The sequence below is a fragment of the Rhinichthys klamathensis genome, unplaced genomic scaffold (genome assembly GCF_029890125.1).
Source record: "Rhinichthys klamathensis goyatoka isolate OS25496 unplaced genomic scaffold, OSU_Roscu_1.1 h1tg000115l_1, whole genome shotgun sequence".
Classification (NCBI taxonomy): Eukaryota; Metazoa; Chordata; class Actinopteri; order Cypriniformes; family Leuciscidae; genus Rhinichthys; species Rhinichthys klamathensis.
Genome location: NW_026606652.1, coordinates 1,791,263 through 1,809,793, shown reverse-complemented (window position 1 = coordinate 1,809,793; position 18,531 = coordinate 1,791,263). Strand labels below are relative to the sequence as shown.

The following is an 18,531-nucleotide window of genomic DNA, read 5'->3' as shown; positions in this document are numbered from 1 at the left end:
AATGTCTGTCAAGGACAATAAGCATCAAAACAATTCAGATAGTTTGGTTTTAGATAATAATATCATTAGGGTATGAAAGTAAAAACATGAAATAAGAAACATGAAACCAGCATGAATGAAAAAACATTATTTCTCAGAACCTGAAATGTATTTTAAACTAGACTTTTCATCTAGTTTATCATTTAGGACTTTATTTGTCATTGACCCTAGAACCACTGACATATTTTGCAGGTTTAAGATTTGATGAACTTCATGGATAATTAAATTTAGTGTAACAAAGACTGCAAATGACTTAGTTTCTGTTTCTTAATTAATTGCCTATCTTGATTTAATTTATAAATTGAATTAGGCATTAAGAAGGTTTTTCTCATTGTTTCAGACACAATAGAATAGAATAGAATGAATAAAATAGAACTCTTATGACAATCCTAATAATTGTCATAATTAAAGGTGTAATATCACTACATTTAGTGATTTTTTTTTGTTGACAAACAAAAACTTTTTATGCACACACATGACGAATCACACACACACATTTCTGACCTTGTCAGCACACATGGAGACGGTGATGTCCTGCTGGCTGATCTCGTAATGTCGAATGTTGCTCACGTAGTTTCCAGCCAGCTTGAGGATGTCGGCTGAGATGTACTCCAACACAGCAACAATATACAGACACACATGATAGTCGATCTTATAGCCCAGCACCTCCTGCACACACAAAACCAGACATGTGTTACTCTGTGTGATAGTATGTGAATGTTGTAGATTAAGTAAGATGTGTTTGAGTGGGGTTTTTTGTGCACCTTCAGAAGTGGATGTATCTTGTCGACTGGCAGCAGCAGTGGGTTCCTTCGCTTGCGCTTCTCTATTGCAGCCTGAGCGTCTGCCATGGCCCATTTATCGATGGGATTCGGGAACGTCTTCTGAACACGATCCTGTGAACAAACATCAAGCCAAAGGTGACAAGACCTCTCTTTTATTTTATTTAATACAAAAGATGTTTTCTGAGAGGGAGGGAGGGTACGATTTAAGAGGAAGGGGAAATTTTTAAGAATAATAGATTTAGAACAACAAGGAAAAGATTCCTTTATTAATTTGCGGAGTTAAATTGTGGAATAAACTAAATGAGAAACTAAAGCAATGCCCAAACATATTCCTATTTAAAAAAAACTTACAAATAAATTATTTTCAAGAGGTATCAAGAAGCACTGTAGTAAAAGTAGGAGTGCTCCATTGTTTATGTTGTTTTTCTTTGTTTGTTTTTGGTGGTATTTTTTGCTGCTTGAATAAGTACATAATTGAGGTGAGATAAATAAATACTTGTCAGTGGTCACTATGATATGTATGCGTGTATGTGTATGTATGTATATATATATATATATATATATATATATATATATATATATATATATATATATATGTATGTATATATGTATAGAACAACATAATAATAATAATATAAAAATTGTAAATTGAATGACCGTAAGAATTAAGGGGGAAGTGTACTTTGTTTGCTGCTCATTTGTTGTTTTTTCTCCTAAGTTTTTAAACATTGTTTTATATTTTGATATACTTTCTTTTCCATGTTTGAAAAAAGATTTCAAATTCAAATAAAAAAAATAATAGTGCTGGGCTGTAGTGTTAATGATGGGCAGCATAACCAAAATCTTATATGGACTATAAGTCACACTTTTTTTTCATAGTTTGGTTGGTCCTGCGCCTTATAGTCAGGTGCGACCTATATATCAAAATTAATTCAGACTGAGACGAACCAAGAAAAACCATTACCGTCTACTGTGATATGGAATGAGATCGCGGGAGCTTGGTGAACTTGCTTACCGGTAACTTGCTTGTTGGACTCGCTGGCTTATGTTAATTTAGCCTATTCAGCCTCCCAGGTATATGTTCTTTATGCTATTGTGTATTGTGAATAACTGTTAATGTGTTACGTTAACATATCGGTCGGATACCTATTCAGCCTGTTGTTCTGTGTGCTGTGCTATTGTGTAGTTGAATAACTTGCCTTTACAGATTAAATGTCTGTTCTTGGTCTTGGATTTTGTGAAAAAAATTTCTGAATAAATGGGACTTATATATGTTTTTTTCCTCTTCATGACGCATTTTTTGACTGATGTGACTTATACCCCGGAGCAACTTATAGTCCGGAAAATACGGTAATGTTATAAATAATTATCTTTCAATGTAACAGTATAATACTGTATACAATATATTTCTTTTGATCGAAATTTAACTAAAATAAAACATTTTTGTTATTTTAATGACCATGTGGTAATGCCTATTCTTGGATAATCCAAGTAATTAAATAATGTAATAAGATGAATAATTCAGCTCAATTATTCAAGTTATTTTTCCCATGTAATTTAAATATGTATATATAAAACATGATCAGTTAACCAGTCAGTTAAGCCTATAATTGTGTCAAAGCAGCTGGTACACGGCACGACTGTACTGCACGGGCGGGTAGGGCTGGGTATCAATACAGATGTCCCGATTTGATTCGATTCCGATTCTCAAGATCTCGATTCGATTTTCGATTCAATGATTTAAATTTTCACTGGCCCCACCACAAAATTAAATAAATAAATAAATATACTAATTATAGTTTTTAACCCATGTATCCTTGTATTATAATAAATAAGGTTATGAAACCAAAATTATAGATACCAGTGAAATTTAACAATTCTCGATTCCAATTTTGATACCCCAGCTAAAACTACTATCTAACAAATATTTAGAAAATTATTAATGGCAAGTAAACAGTCATTAATAAAAAAGAACAAATAATCAAACTACAAGCAATAGCACAAATAAATAAATACAATAGAACAAAGATACAAATTAATTATGTTTTTTCCAGGTAGGTCAGAAAGTAGTTTTCAGGCACAGAAATTGAATAAAGTACTCAAATGTAAAATAACACTGCATATAATCTTAACTGTTCAAATTAAATAAAGGTTAATCCTTTTTAAGGTTGCCAAAAAATTATTCAGTGAAGCGCAGTGAGTGATTTCTTTGCCTTTTGTTGTTTGATTAACACTAAAAAGAATTATTATATTAATAATAATAGTAAGGAATAGTATGCTGCTGTCACTTTAAGACAATGCATGGATTCAATATAATGATACACGTGTTGTCTTCAAGTGTTTACGTTCACTTAAGACATAACCAACTAAGCCTATGTGTACTATGATATTCGCCATAGTGGCCATTTTGAGATAAATTTGTGTGAATTTGTCCATTCAAGTGCAAAGAGACGTGAAAGAAAATTCATTTTATTATTCGCATGCTGTCAGAGGCGCAGCTTTTTATGTGTGTCTCACTAAACTTCTTTCTGCGTCAAATAAAACTTCTCACACAGCACACTTTGAGCTTGAATGTTTAAATTAGCAAAGCTTAAAAACACGTGCAAATGATAAACTTTCGTGACCATGCAGCACTGGTCCGATCGGGACAGTGACAGTTCCTTCAATGTCCGGAACGTCTTTCATGCTGAAAGGCGCACCTGCGTCCGCCATAAAAGGAGGACATCTAGTGGAAAAGACTAGTAAAAAGATTAACGTCAATCAGATTTTATGTTCAATGTTTGCAGAAATAAATATGTAAAAAAGATTGATTAGTGGGTTTTTTAAATCGATATCGACCACATTTTCAACCACATTTTAAAAAACGATTAATCGAAAAATTATTTTTTTAACAGCCCTAGCGGCGAGCCGGTGGCAATCACATGAGCTTTCGCACTAAACACGGAAATTGGAGCTTTTAATGTTGCTGCTATATTAGCTTCGGATAGAAAAAGAAAGAAAATAAAAAGACAAGTGTGCAAATGATTTGGTGAAAAGCAAAGAACAACAAAGCCTTTCCTTTCAACAAAAACAACTAGAGAGTGTATTTGTGTGTCAGTGTATGCGCACGCTGTAGGGTTGCAGTCACTAGACTATAATAATATTCATAGATCTAGCCTATGTGACATGGTTGTGTGTGATTTTGCAATAGGGAAGAGTAGGGATGCACCGATACCATCTTTTCAGAACCGATCGATAACAAAAATTCTGAGTATCGACCGATCCGATACCAGAGCAGTTTTATTTTTTTAAATCAAGAAGAATTTCTATAACTCTGTGTTGAACTGATAATCACTTTTTTGTGTGTTAAACACAATCTACTAAATACCTAAGCCAGCAGCCATATCAGCCTGTAGCCCAAGACTGGTTGCCCACTGAAGCTAAGCAGGGCTGAGCCTGGTTAGTACCTGGATGGGAGACCTCCTGAGAAAACCAGGTTGCTGCTGGAAGAGGTGTTAGTGAGGCCAGCAGGGGGCGCTCACCCTGTGGTCTGTGTGGGTCCAAACACCCCAGTATAGTGACGGGGACACTATACTATCAAAGAGCACCGTCCTTCGGATGAGACGTTAAACCGAGGTCCTGACTCTCTGTGGTCATTAAAAATCCCAGGATGTCTTTCGAAAGAGTAGGGGTGTCACCCCAGCATCCTGGCCAAATTTGCCCAGTGGCCTCTGTCCATCATGGCCTCCTAATCAGCCCCATATATATATACACTGATTGGCTTCATCACTCGGTCTCCTCTCCACCAGTAAGCTGGTGTGTGGTGGGCGTTCTGGCGCACTATGGCTGCCGTCGCATCATCCAAGTGGATGCTGCACATTGGTGGTGGTTGAGGAGATTCCCCCCCTTCCATGTGAAGCGCTTTGAGTGCCTAGAAAAGCGCTATATAAATGTAATGAATTATTAATTTTATTAAATACAGAAAACTTAATTAAAGAAAAACAACAAATCAAAAAAAAAAATATGATCATAATCTATGCTATTATAAACTACATAATTAAGCAGTAAAAGTTACTCTAGAACCATCACGAGTGCACAACAATTGTATAAAATCTGAACATTTAGTGAAAAAAACGATTTAGTGGAAAACAAATAAGAGACAGCACTAAATCTGGTAAAACGTTACACATTGCTCTTTGTATTGTTGTAAAATACATTCATAAAAAATAAGTATATATAAATTAAGACATCTTTTAAATGTATAGTGCAGCTGTTTAATGAGGCAACAACATATGATAGATAGGACAGAACCAGAAAGGCTATTAATAATCTTTCATTGCGCAAAAGTATTATAATATGAAAGCAGGGGCGGAGCAGATTGACAGCTTGCCCACCCAGTTTTTTTTTTTTTGGATAATACAAATTTCTAACGGTAAAAACAATTCTTCAATAATTATTGTAAATGTGATTTGTTTTTTCATTAAAACAAATTGCATTAAAACTCTATCCTAATATTAATAAGAACATGCTAATTCATCTCTTCAGTTATGTCACACACCAGCGCCTAGTAGTAATGTTCTTCTTCGCGCAAATATCCTGATTTCAACTAGTTACATGTTATTGCAAAAATGGCTAAACCGCTATCTACGATGCATTTAATAAAGAAAAACATCTTGACAAAGACGACAGGACGCCGTAACAACTTGTCGTTTGAAAAAGAGAAATGACAGATAGGCTAATTAGTTTATGACGATATCAACATCTTCAATTCCAAACGCAGCCGACTCTGACTTGTTTAGAACAAACATCAGCCATACAAGGTAAGCTATGGGGTTTTTAGTCTGGCCCGCCGTGGCATGGTTATGCAATATTGTTTGCATGTGGTATTTGTGAGCAAGGGGTTTTCTGAAATGTATACATATAAGCCACGTGTATGGCAGGTTGCCGATACAGGACTCAGACATTGTAATTTCTCTTTGTGATATAACTTAGTTGTTTGACAGGACTCGACTCTCTCTCTCCTGCTATGTTTTTGTTTTTATTTTTCACGTGATTGCACTGAGCAATAGCGCTTAAAGGGACAATGTGTACTTTTTTTTGGTATTTTATTATCTAAAATCAATATTTTTATTCATAAATATGTCCTCAATGGTGTACAAATAACTCTGCCAATTATCAGACTTATCCATGTAAACGAAGAATTTATTATCTTTATATACATGGGACGGGTAGGTCCACGGAGGCTTCTATGTAGGTCCGCCATCTTGAAAAACTATAATAGCAAGAGAGGGACAAAAAGTACTAGGCCCAGTGTTAATTTCGTTGACGAAAATAACGACGAAAATTATTCGTCAACGACATTTTTTCACAGACGAAAACGAGACGATAACTAAATAAAACCTAGTTTTGAATGACAAAGACTATGACGAAAATCTATTGACATTTTCGTCAACGAATAAAAACTAGACGAAAATGTTAGATAGTGACGATTTGGGAAGCGATCCGTCAGAACTGATGTCCTGAGCGTGTGTGGTAGATGCGCACATTTGTAGGCTACTGTAACGTGATCTACCCCGCGGTCATAAAACGTTAAAAAATGTGAACGTCTGGGAGAATGAGTAGAGCAGACATATAGATCTGATTAAGAGTGACGATGCAAAAAAGAGTTCTATTCGGTGCGGTTTTCTGTGCGCACACACCTAACCCGAAGCGTGCAGTCATGCACAATACACCTACAGCGCGCGAGTAGGCTACTGAATTGAGCTCTCTTTCGTGTCTGAATGGACAAATACACACAACAGTATGTCTAAATGTCCGTTTTAGAGAGTATTCATGTAAACTATGCTGGTTATGTCTTAAACTGTGAGTGTATCGGATGTGCATCAGTGCAATTGTATCCGCATGTCATTGGACATGATCCGACGTCTTAAAGTGACAGTGGCAATAAACATAATGCGGTCCGTGTCCTTAATTTTGATCAAGCAACAAAAGAAAAAGAGAAAAGCATTCACTGTTTGTTAATAGCTTTAATAAGGATTAATTATATTGAATTCATACAAATAAATATGTCTGCTTGAAAGAATAAAGAATGATGTATGCAAGTAGTTATAAGGAATGCATATATCATTCATTGTAAAGAAGACTGTGTTGTACTTTAGGAAAAGTGGTTTTATTTAATTTTAAGATATTTTTTAAGTAACAGCAGTTAAATCTGTATCTGTATTGCATGTTCAAACTTAAAAATCATTCATATTAATAGGTTAATAGATGTTTTCTCCGGGAGTAAATGGGTTTGGAAATTTTAGAGAAATTCTAAATTAACGCATTACAATTTAACTAAACCCATTATATTTTAGTCGACTAAATCTACTGTAGATTTAGTCGACTAAAATGTTATTGTATTTCGTCGACTAAAACTAGACTAAAACTAAAACAATTCAGATGACTAAAATATGACTAAAACTAAATGCCATTTTAGTCAAAAGACTAAGACTAAAACTAAATCAAAATTTGCTGACAAAATTAACACTGACTAGGCCAACGCGTTTCCACAATGCGTTTTCGTTCAGAGCCAGCGTGACGTAACTGAAAGCAGCAGAAGCGGAGGAGCAGAGCAGTGAGAGGCGCTTGTCACTGCCCCGGCAAGTTTAAAAGGCTGCATTGCACTGTTATTTTTAATGGCAAACATACATAAAGTCCAAAATAGAACGCAAAAGGAAACATGACCGGAGATTACAAAAAACAATGTCGGGATAGATTTTTCCAGGTGGAAAGAGCTAACGTTAATGCAGGAGAAAGAGTTCAAAAGAGACGCTGAAGTCCTGCTTTCTTCTCGACAGGTAAGTCAATGTTACAGTCTTAATTACAAGTTTTTTCATTGCTTGGTTGTGTACTTTATTATATAGACAGTAGAACATTTATAGTTAAAAGTTAAACAGGCTCTTTGATGAATAGCAGCTATGTAGAGAAGGCGCTAAAAACAAGGTTTGTAAGTTTACTTTTTGTAACCTAGTTTAATAGAGCATATGATTGTTCTTGCAACCTGTTCACCCGAAGGAAAACTCGACGAAGTGCTATTAGAAGACATCCTGTCATAGCTCTTTGGTACATAACGGCTACCGTAGATGCAACACGCATTTGAAAAAGCGTTTGAAAAATTCGTTTGAATGCAAAAAACAATTTCACCGCTAGATGGGAGAAATTCCTACACAATGTCCCTTTAAAGCTTAAAATGAGTGATTAAAGGTGAAGTAGGTCATTTCTTCTACTACACTAGTGGCACCCAGAGGAATTACAAAAATAAAGCAACATTGCAAACCCTTTTGCCTGGTTAACGGATACCCCTTTAGCCTCAGCCCTATTGGTGGCTCGGGACTCGGCTGGCCGACTGTTTAAAAGTTGATTTTGTTGATTTGAATTCTTCGCTTCCACGCGTGCTGTTACAAAAAAAAGCTGTGCACACAGCCAAGCGAAATGGGGTCTTGCGCACCGAACGCGTCATTTTTGCCGCGTGGACCTTCGCGCTCGTGCGGACGCGTCGAGTATAAACAAGGCTTTACTCCGTGTCAGAGCGCGCTCTGATCGGTAAAGGGGCAGAGATTTCAGGCCTCCGTGTATTAAGGAGATCTCCAAGATTTCTCTTCTTGTGAGGGGGTGCACAGACCTCTCCTGAATCATCTCCAGCAGTAGTAGCCTCCGAAGCACCACTAACTCCGCCTCCGTTTCCCTCGTAAGCTGATATTAGTATTTAGACATTCTCTATGATAAATGTTTGTGAAAAAAATATTTTAATAACATGGTTTTGCCGGTTATAGAGTTCTAATGACGGTGTTCAACTATAACCGTCACACCCCTAGTTCCGTCGCTGGGCTGTCGTCATCGTGTAAAGCCCGCCCCAACGTTTCTGATTGGTGCCGCGATTTCGACGGATTAGAAATGGGCTTGAATGAGCTCTTTGCCAGACTAACTTGCAGAGCAAATCTAAATTTGCCGGAAGTTGTCTGGGTTTTCCCAGGCTAACAGTCCATCATTTTTTTCTCCCAAATTAAGCCAGTTGAAAAACATTGGATGATGCAAATTATTCCGCCCACCCACACTTTTAGAGGCCCGCCGCCCATCATCTACTTTTTGCCTCCGCCACTGTATGAAAGGCTCCAATACAGTGCTGCACAAAGTGCTTATGCAGATCCCGAGCGCAGAATGATGTGCTTGAAGCAACATGGAGTCACAGCGCGCAGCGCATCGAGTCCGCATTAAAAAGTTAAAAGCACAAAGGAAAGATATATTGAGTGGGGCTTAACAATAACACAGAATAGTTTACGCTAGGGGTGTAACGGTTCACAAAATTCACGGTTCGGTTCGATACGATACAGTGGTGTCACGGTTCGGTACATTTTCGATACAGCAACTATTTATTAAAAGAAAAAATATTTTTAAATAAGTTTGAGTTTTCCTACATCTTGAAACTTTCAGGTTTATAAATGGGGGTAATCTTTGAAGGATGAACAAATAATGTTTTGGTCATCACATTAAAAATAATATTTAAATATAGGCCTATATTTATATAAATAATATTTAGATAATATTTGAGTTTTGAAGTGCTGGAAAAAGATGTGTGAAGTACTTGAAAGCATTTCACTATTCCAGCCAAACTTCCATGGTTACAGTTAGTGTTACTACATTAAATCCATGGTGGATGTTGCTGATCTGTGGACTTAAAGCCTATAACTAGATCATTCACGGCACAATGTTTCTCCTGGTTTCCACGTCAGCGCTGTTTGATCTAATAGTAATCTACGGTTAATAACGGAGAAATTTGAATGCTTCTCACTAGATCTCGTAGCGATGTTATTACTTCAGTGGCGAATTCAACTGTTTTCTTCACTGGATCTTAGCGCTGTGTAGTAACAGCTAGTGTCGCTTGATCAAGATCGGCTCGCGCTGCACAGATGTTGCTGGTCCGAACTGATAAACGGTCCGTGAAGCACAATATAATGAGTAGTGCAGTTTCGTTCCGCTTTCATTACGTTTGCCATTTGATGTTGCGCAACGTTGTGGTGGTCGCGCCGTCGCGGATTTTGTCGGCAGGAAAAATGGTCCAAGGAATCGTTCGGTTTGTATGCGTACCGAACCGGAAGCCTCGTACCGAAACGGTTCAATATGAATACATGTACCATTAGACCCCTAGTATACGCACAATATCGGATTTGGATTAGTCTCGTCTGAACCACACCCGATCTGGCAAAGAACGGCAGTATCGGATCAGCGCATCCCTAGGGAAGAGCCTATAGACTGGTCAAAATCGTGCTGACTCCTGAATTTTTTTAAGGGATACTTCAGGATTTAGCATTAAGCTTTGTATCAGTAGAAAACCAGTAGTATTTTCTAATTACCGTGCTTCCCCCCCTCATATCCCCCTGATATGAGAGAAAAATTTATTTTTAGTCTGGAAAAAATTAGGGATGTGCACGAATATTCGATCTGTAATTATTATTCGAAAAATAAAATACTATTCGAATTTTATCGAATTTATGAAGCCGTAGCCTAAATGCTTTGCTGGCCGTAAATGCAGTGAATCCCTGATAAATCCCAAGCACTAACTCGCAGTTATAACTAAATCCTCTGGGTGGCGCTGTGGTGCGTGTTTAACAAGTTGTTTGTATTTGATCACATAATGTCGTCGTCGTCTGCCTCGCGAAGTTTGGAATTAGACTACTAGTTGAAAATTATGTTACTAAATGATCTTACAGAAGGGAATTACTTTTGATCAAATGAATTCATTAATCTGAGTTATAATATCATCAACACAATGAGAAATCACATGAAATCCAAACAGCAGGCGACTGAGGAAAGACAGCTGTCCATCACTACGACTGCAGGTAAGCGCAGCTGCGCGCGCGTGATCCGGGAGATGATAACTTATCTAATAGCAAAATTATTTTTTTAGACATATACTTCCCTTAAGTTTCATTGAGAGAGACACGTTTAAGAACAAAAAACGCAAAGTGCTGTTAGAAACTTATAACACCGTGACCGTTTGTGTCTCTGAATCGTCTGTCAGTGCAGCGCGTTTTCTCACTCGAGCACTATTTCTCACTCGAGCAAAATTGCTGGCGGCGCCCCTGCATGTGGACATTATTGTTTTTCTCAACATAAACGTGAAACAATATACACGATAATCATGCTGACTCGAGTGTGTGTGTGTACGTTCTGTTCGATATCTGGCGCAGTCTGCTACTCTGCTTTATTAGGCGTTTTTTTTCCGCTCGCGCTGCTTGAGCTTAAATCCTTTTGTTATTTATATTTTGTTTACACATAGGCCAACCGTTTAATGTTTTCAACTAAAAGAAAACTTTAACATATATTGTAAGCTTGTTGTGCATTGCCTAATCGTAAGCTTGTTAAGAAATGGTGACAAAAACTTTTTGAAAAATGTACTTAAAAAATAACGTCTTTTTCGTTAAATGTCATTTAAATAGGCTAAACGAATATTCGATTTCTATGAGCCCGAATATTCGAATGCATTATTTTTGAAAAATGCCCATCCCTAGAAAAAATCCTCCGATGACGCAAAAATCATCGGAGGATTTTTGTGCCAGAGGCTAAAGACTACAGCCAGTGTTCCACATGTTTTCTCCACGCCCATATGGGGCGGGATCTCACTCACAGAATGTAAACAGGGTGTCTACAGATATAAACAAGTTAAATTTAAGACTTTTTAAGACCTTTTTAATGCCACTTTGAATCAAATTTAAGACCAAACCTGTGATGAAAATACACATTCTATTACATGCGTATATGTAATATTTAATGTTTAACCTAAGTAATTGAAGTAATTTAATATGAACTGCTTCAATGTATGAATCAATATGAATCAATGTAACATTTGTAATCGTGAGAAGATTCAGGAAAATAGCTCCCGTCATGTTATGTTATATATGATATGTTATAAACAAAAAACATTTTGAGTTTTTACTGTATGTTTTATCTTCTGTGAGTTTTTTTTATGTGTGCTGTTATGCTCATTTGTTTTGATTTCTCACTATAAAATCTCTCACAGAGACAGGCAGCGAGTCTCAACAGCGCTACCAGAAATACATTCTGCACGTCCCTGATAAACAGCGATTGATAGAGTTCCTCAGGGGCAGGGGCTCAAATGTAAAAAGGGGCATATATATATATATATATATATATATATAAGTGTGTGTGTCTATATATATATATATATATATATAAAATATATGTACCGGCCAAAAGTTTGGACACTACTATTTTTAATGTTTTTGAAAGAAGTCTTTTATGCTCATCAAGGCTGCATTTATTTGATCTAAAATACAGAAAAAACTGTAATATTGTGAAACATTTCCACAATTTATAATATATAACTACTATTATAATTTACTTATAACCTTTGATACTTTTTTCAGGATTCGGAGTTAAAAAAAGAACAATTTATTTAAAATAGAAATATTTTGTACCAATATACACGACCATTCAAAAGTTTGGGGTCAGTAATATTTTTTTTCTTTAAAAAAAATTTAAAATAAATTAGGGGTGTCCCCGACTAAGGATTTCCATAGTCGAATCAGATTCGTCAGGTCCTGCCTATAGTCGACTAATAGTCGAATCATGTGTGTGGTGTTGGGGAGGGGGCGGGGCTTTAACATTTTAAAGCCGCGATGTACAGAACATCACACAAAGATAGAAGAAAATGTATAAAAACATTTTGGATCAATAAAACTAAGAAATAACATAAATAACTGCAGAAAGGCCACACTGCAGATAGGATTTGCATTTCACATGCAAATCAAATTAAATTGGCTGAATTGCCTGTACGAGCATGCTCTATAGGCCTAGCGCAACATCGATGCACTGAAAAATAATCAACAATTAAGAACATAATATAGGCTACTTTTATAATAAATAAAAATACAAAACGAAATAAGTCAGAATCAAATCACAAGAAGCAGAACAAATGTGTGCAAAATGCCTAAAGTGCAGGGGAACAAATATTCAAAACACAAGTCACAAATAGTTAAATTAGATCACCCTGAGTGATCAATTAATAAAATAAAAATAAAGAAATTATTAAAATAACGAAAGTATGGCCAGGATTGTCAACTTTGTATTTTTAACTGCAGAAACAACAATAAACGCTAAACTAGAGCGGCAGTCTTTTTAGCTATAACGTGTTCACAGTATCCAAAAATCAAATTAGAACCGGCTGAAATGTTTTGAAATCACTTATCCATACCTGATCGAAAAAACTAAATCCAGTCTTTCACTCGGCCTGTGTCCTTTTGAGTCTTTTCAAATTGTGTGCGCGGATAAAATACATTCTAAAACGCTTAACGTGAAAAACGCTTAACGGCTTTGTCCTAAAACTGTTATATTAAAAGATCAAATTCTGTACACACCTTATATTAATAAAGCATACTATATAGCTTACAGAAAAGCAGATGAGCCCAGAATATGAACGCAACGCGTTTTATTATAACTTAGGCTACGTTAAGCATTTTCCTCCCATAGAAAACCGTTAAAGAAAAAGCTTTACGTGACTTTCAATAGGAGAAACGCGTTGCGTTCATATTCTGGGTTCATCTGCTTATCTGCACATAGAATGGTTTCTTAAGGTGTGTAGCCTACTGTGTACATACATTAAGCACGTAAAAGTGCCATTTAAGCGTTTTAAAAGCTTTTTTTCACGTTAAGCGTTTTAGAACGTCCCGAGGAAAACCAACCTGTTAACGTTGGCGGCAGAAGTGCTTTCCTGATGCTAAATCCAGCCTTGGAGTATATCCTTTCTGATGGTGTGCATCTTTAGATTGTCTTATCCCAGACATTTTTAAAGATTTAAATCCCTGCCGACAAGACGCTCCTCTGTCGGTCACGGATATCGAAAGTGAAACTTAAATCTGTCACGGGGTGTTTGGATTTATTCACCCTGCGCGCACGTTAAAATATTTATTAAAAGCTTCTTTCTTTGCACATTTTTATCGACAGCATTATCATAATAGGCTGTATATTAACATATTGACAGAAAACCAGTAGTTCTATGTGAAATCAGACATTGAGCACACTCATATAGCCAAAATGACATAATCCTCGTTTAATAACACATCTGCGAAGATTCGACCGTGAGATTGGTAGTCGAATCAGGCTCCTCCTATCGAAGCATCGAATCTTCGACTATTCGGGGTCACCCCTAAAATAAATAATGGGCTATTTTTTTATATGTGCTAAATTGATCAAAAGTGACAGTAAAGACTTTCTATTTTAATTAAATACTGTTCTTTTAAACTTTTTATTCATCAATGAATCCTGAAAAAAGTATCACAGGTTAAAAAATAAACTGTTTCTGACATTCTGAAAAATCATGTGACACTGAAGACTGGAGTTATGGCTGTTGAAAATCCAGCTTTGTATCACAGAAATAAATGATATTTTTAAAGTATATTAAAATAGAAAAACATTTTAAATAGTAATAATATTTTTCTGTATTTTTGATCAAATAAATGCAGGCTTGATCACATAAGAGACTACACACAATAGGCCTGTTAGGTCACGCTTGTGTTTCATTTAACCAACTATGATAGTTTGATTAAATGGTAAACGATGCATCAATAGGCTATACATAGACTAAATAAAAAGTGACTTTAATACTACTTAACAGTAATGTGACTTTTGGTGCTGGTTTTGTGCAGTGCTTTGTAGTCAATTAACATCCATTGTTTAATTCAGATCACTTCATAAATGTTAATTCGTTTGTCCATCTAATTTTCAAACGATTTATGAATGACTGGAAAATTACCGCTCCACTTCACATTGTCTAATGAAATTTTTAACTTCTTGTGCCAGATAACGATTGGTCGGTGTATTACAAACAGGCTTCAATGAATTCTGTAATATTTTTAATTGGATCGACGCACTACCTTTTATTATTGAAAAAAAAAAAACCTTTTGTTCATTCCTTCCTGCCGTCGAGCAATGTAACTTACTCATATTTGGCTCGAGAACATCAGTTCCCGAGCAGACTGTGGAATACCTATGTTTACACTAGTGCATTGTCATTTTAAAACACATAACTTTTGCAACGGTTACGCCTGCCGTCCATACATTACTCCAGAGTTTTAGACCCTCGTCCGAAGCAAGACACGCAACTTGACGCAAGTGACGCAACCCATTGCAACGAGTTGCGGCAACGCCTAACGACACCTCAGATTGACAGAAACGTAAAAATAAACGTGAATTTTCGCGCTTCGATGCTTCACTGGTTATTTGACGGACATTGGGTCCGTCACACTGGAGAAATGTTAGCGGTAATGTGAGCAGAAATATTTAAGACCCATCGAATCTGAATTTAAGACATTTTAATACTTTTTAAGGCCTTTTATTAGGAAAACTTTATTTAAGACATTTTAAGACTTATTAAGGACCCACGGTCACCCTGGTAAAGATAGTGTCAGCCATCTTTCTGTAGAAGCTAAGCTAACAGGGTCTTGCCTCTTGGTCTGTGTAGAAAGTTTGTATAGTAGGCTAATCACGATGGCGGAAGGTATTGAAGTTGAAATGGCAGAAGGGGATTTCGAAGATCTGTTGCGAGAATCTGATGCTCGCGGCTACCTGTACGAGCCGCAACACAGCGATGAACAGTTGCGGGAGATGGAGGAACAAGAGGCGGCCGGAGCGAGACCTGAGCCCGGCCAGACTCGAGCTGGGGCGGGCTGGCGGTGTCAGTGCTCTCGCTGTGCGCCTATGGAAACAGATATAGAGTCCTATTACTGTCGCGAATCTCAGCGCTGCCATTTTCTTCTGGATGAGATCGCTGAATCCACAGAGCTTTGAGTGTAAAAGTGTTAATATTCATAATTTTTTTAATTAAAAGTTATAACTTACATTGGTTGTGGTTCTTTTTATAAACCTTTAGTGTTACTAGAGTATGGATTAGCCTAGATAATGTATTAGCTTAGAGAAATAGTGATTTCAATTGGAGGAAAACAGTTCATATGCAGAGCTACTAAGCTAGGCTACTCTGTTGACATGGTCCTGCCTTGCATCATATTTTTAATGTGAAAGTCTAAGTTGTGTTATATACATTAGGCTAGTACATCCCGGTACAACGCAATTTAGCACCATTTCGATGGAAATTTAATCAAATAACTCACGATGTATCAAAGCAAGCCTAGTTGTATCCATTTTTCGGATTCTGCCGCCTGTAACCGGTAGGCGTGGTTTGGGAGTGGCCTCGTAAGGGCAGCAAAGCAAGTGCATTCTGGGAGTTGTTGTCTTTCAGCCACATGAGTAAAAAATAAATTTTCTGCCTATTCTCAGTCTAGAATGCTTCAATTTCAAAAATAATTTCACATTTCTACTATATAAATGACCAATATTAAATACACATTCATCTTCCCAGAGGTGAAGTATCCCTTTAAGTTATATGAAAAAAGTTTAGACTAAGATTCTGATCGGATGAGCCTCATTTGAAGCTGTTAAAAAACAACTGACATACACACACCTCTATTGGAATATCAGTCGAATATTATGTTAAGTTGCACCCTTAAATAACAAAACCTTCTTTGTCTTGATTGTTTAGGACATACCCCGATCCATATTTTTACATTTCTCCATGTTTCTTCATCAGTCAAAGGTAAATAATGTAAAGCAGCCCTGCCTACTAATATTTGCATAAATATATCAATATGTACAGCACAACCTCTGCCAGTTGACATTTTTCCCATAGTACACTATATACCATAATACCGCCCATCACTGGTGTGTGCACGTACCTCAACATCAGCTATTGTTCTAGGCTGTGTGACACACAGCTTGTTCAGGAGCTGTAGTATGAGCGCCTCAATGTGTTGGAGTGCGTCTTCTTTAGCCGACAGGTTTGGATGTACTTGTAACTGCACCTGCACATTTAAAAACAGAGCTATGTTATAAAGGGAACCACAGATGCATTTGAATGGGGAGGAATGGAAAGACAAAAGCACATAAATTAAAATATAAATTGTTTAAAAAAAAAAAAATCAATCTGGTCTGGGATCACAGATCTCTCACACATTTATAGATATACACACAGGAAGCACACTGTTACAAAGTGTAAGGACTGGGCCAGGGTGAATCTGAATAACTAAATACCTTCGTGCTAAAATCCCAAAGCCTTTAGCCCCAAAAGGCCTGGAACTTGAAAAAACACACACAAACACACACACACCTCCCCCACAGCTGACACCCACACTCAGGACAGAGCGTGGTGTCCGCTTACAAGACATTAAGACATTTTATGACATTTTTGGAATGTCCCAAAGGAACTTCTTTTCTTTAAAAGACATTCAACCAGATATATTTGATGTGTTTTTTATGTGTGTCCATTTGCCCATGTCACATTGGAATAACTGTGACTTTATCATTATGCATTTTTACATTTAACTGTCTATTCCCAGTATTGTTATACATCGTTCTTGGTCTTGTTTTAATTCTCATGATCCAGCGGAATTAATCAGATACAAGAAATTACAGTAAAAGTTATGATTCTATGTGCACCAGCTTTTTGGGACAGTAAGAACCAAAACTTAACATACTGTCAGAGCCTGGGGTTCTTAGATAACAGCATTTACGACCGCACCAGGAATGTCAGAGAAGTATGTCTCTCTCTCTCTCTCTGAATTCTAACCAAGGAGGAGAAATGAATCCTGTATTCATATATATATGCTATTATATATCCACTTGAGAATTGTATGAACGATGCATCTAAGTTCCCTATTTCATGAGTTGCCTTTCTGTGGTTTGGTCTATATTTCTCGACAATTCTAATTGGATAATGTTTCAAACTTTGCCAACTAATGTTTAACCAAATCCATTTGTGGCAAGTTTGGTCTCGATAAACTCCAATCTTCGTTCCCCATTTGTTAATTGACATTACATTTTGCTAAACTTTGTGACACATTAGTATTATAAGAATTGTGAAGATTCTTCTCTTAAACAACCGACGAAATTAGGGTTTCAGATGTCTCTCTCTGGAGACAAAGGGCCATAAACCCAAAGTCCCGCCTGTAAAATTCCAACCCTCTAATTGGCCAAGCCAACAGGAAGAGGCTGGATTTCTCCAAAAGTGATAAATGACGCTTCTCCCCTTCGCTCGCTCTCTTACTCCGCTGGTCTCCTCGTCTGCTGAACAATGTAGTCGTTGACTCGATTTCCCCTCGGGAAATCCCTTTTTGTTTTTTTGTTTCGTCTAAAAGTTTCGTCTTTTTCTTAAGTGTCCTACCAAGTTCACCTCCCAGGAAAGGAGGCGAACTTAGCCGATCTATTTTCTTTGGTAATGTTACCTCCAAGATTTTAAACCTCTGTTCAACACGCGCGCCAAGCAGCCCACGTGATGCTTCCTCACACACCAAGGAATCCTCTCACGCACGCGGCCAGACAAGGCCGCGCAGGATTGCCGCGATACAGAGAGACCAAGAAACTTGAGCAAGTATATCTCTTTATAGAGCTTCTAAGAAGTTTTAAGATGATGTTCCGTGTTGTTATCGGAGAGGTGAATGTCTTCCTGCCAATGAAATTCTCCCAATTTTCTCTGTTCTCTCTCTCCCCATCCCCTTTCCTCTCTCTCTCTTACTCGCTCACGCGTGTAAGTTATCCATTGTCCAAACTTGACGCATTTCTCGTTCATTGATGTCTTACTGTATTGTTCATTGATGTCTATGTGTTTGTAAATACCTATATC

General features: G+C 37.0%; 1 protein-coding gene across 1 annotated transcript in view; it reads right to left on the bottom strand.

The window, feature by feature from the left end:
• The window catches only part of sos2 (son of sevenless homolog 2 (Drosophila)), a 32,587-nt gene that overhangs the window by 10,980 nt on the left and 3,076 nt on the right, over positions 1-18,531 (bottom strand). Inside the window, exons 2-4 of the mRNA XM_056254937.1 lie at positions 16,589-16,714; positions 804-935; positions 544-708 (exon numbers count right to left, since the gene is read on the bottom strand). Coding sequence (XP_056110912.1) covers positions 544-708; positions 804-935; positions 16,589-16,714 — 423 coding nt within the window. The remainder of the gene's footprint in view (positions 1-543; positions 709-803; positions 936-16,588; positions 16,715-18,531) is intronic.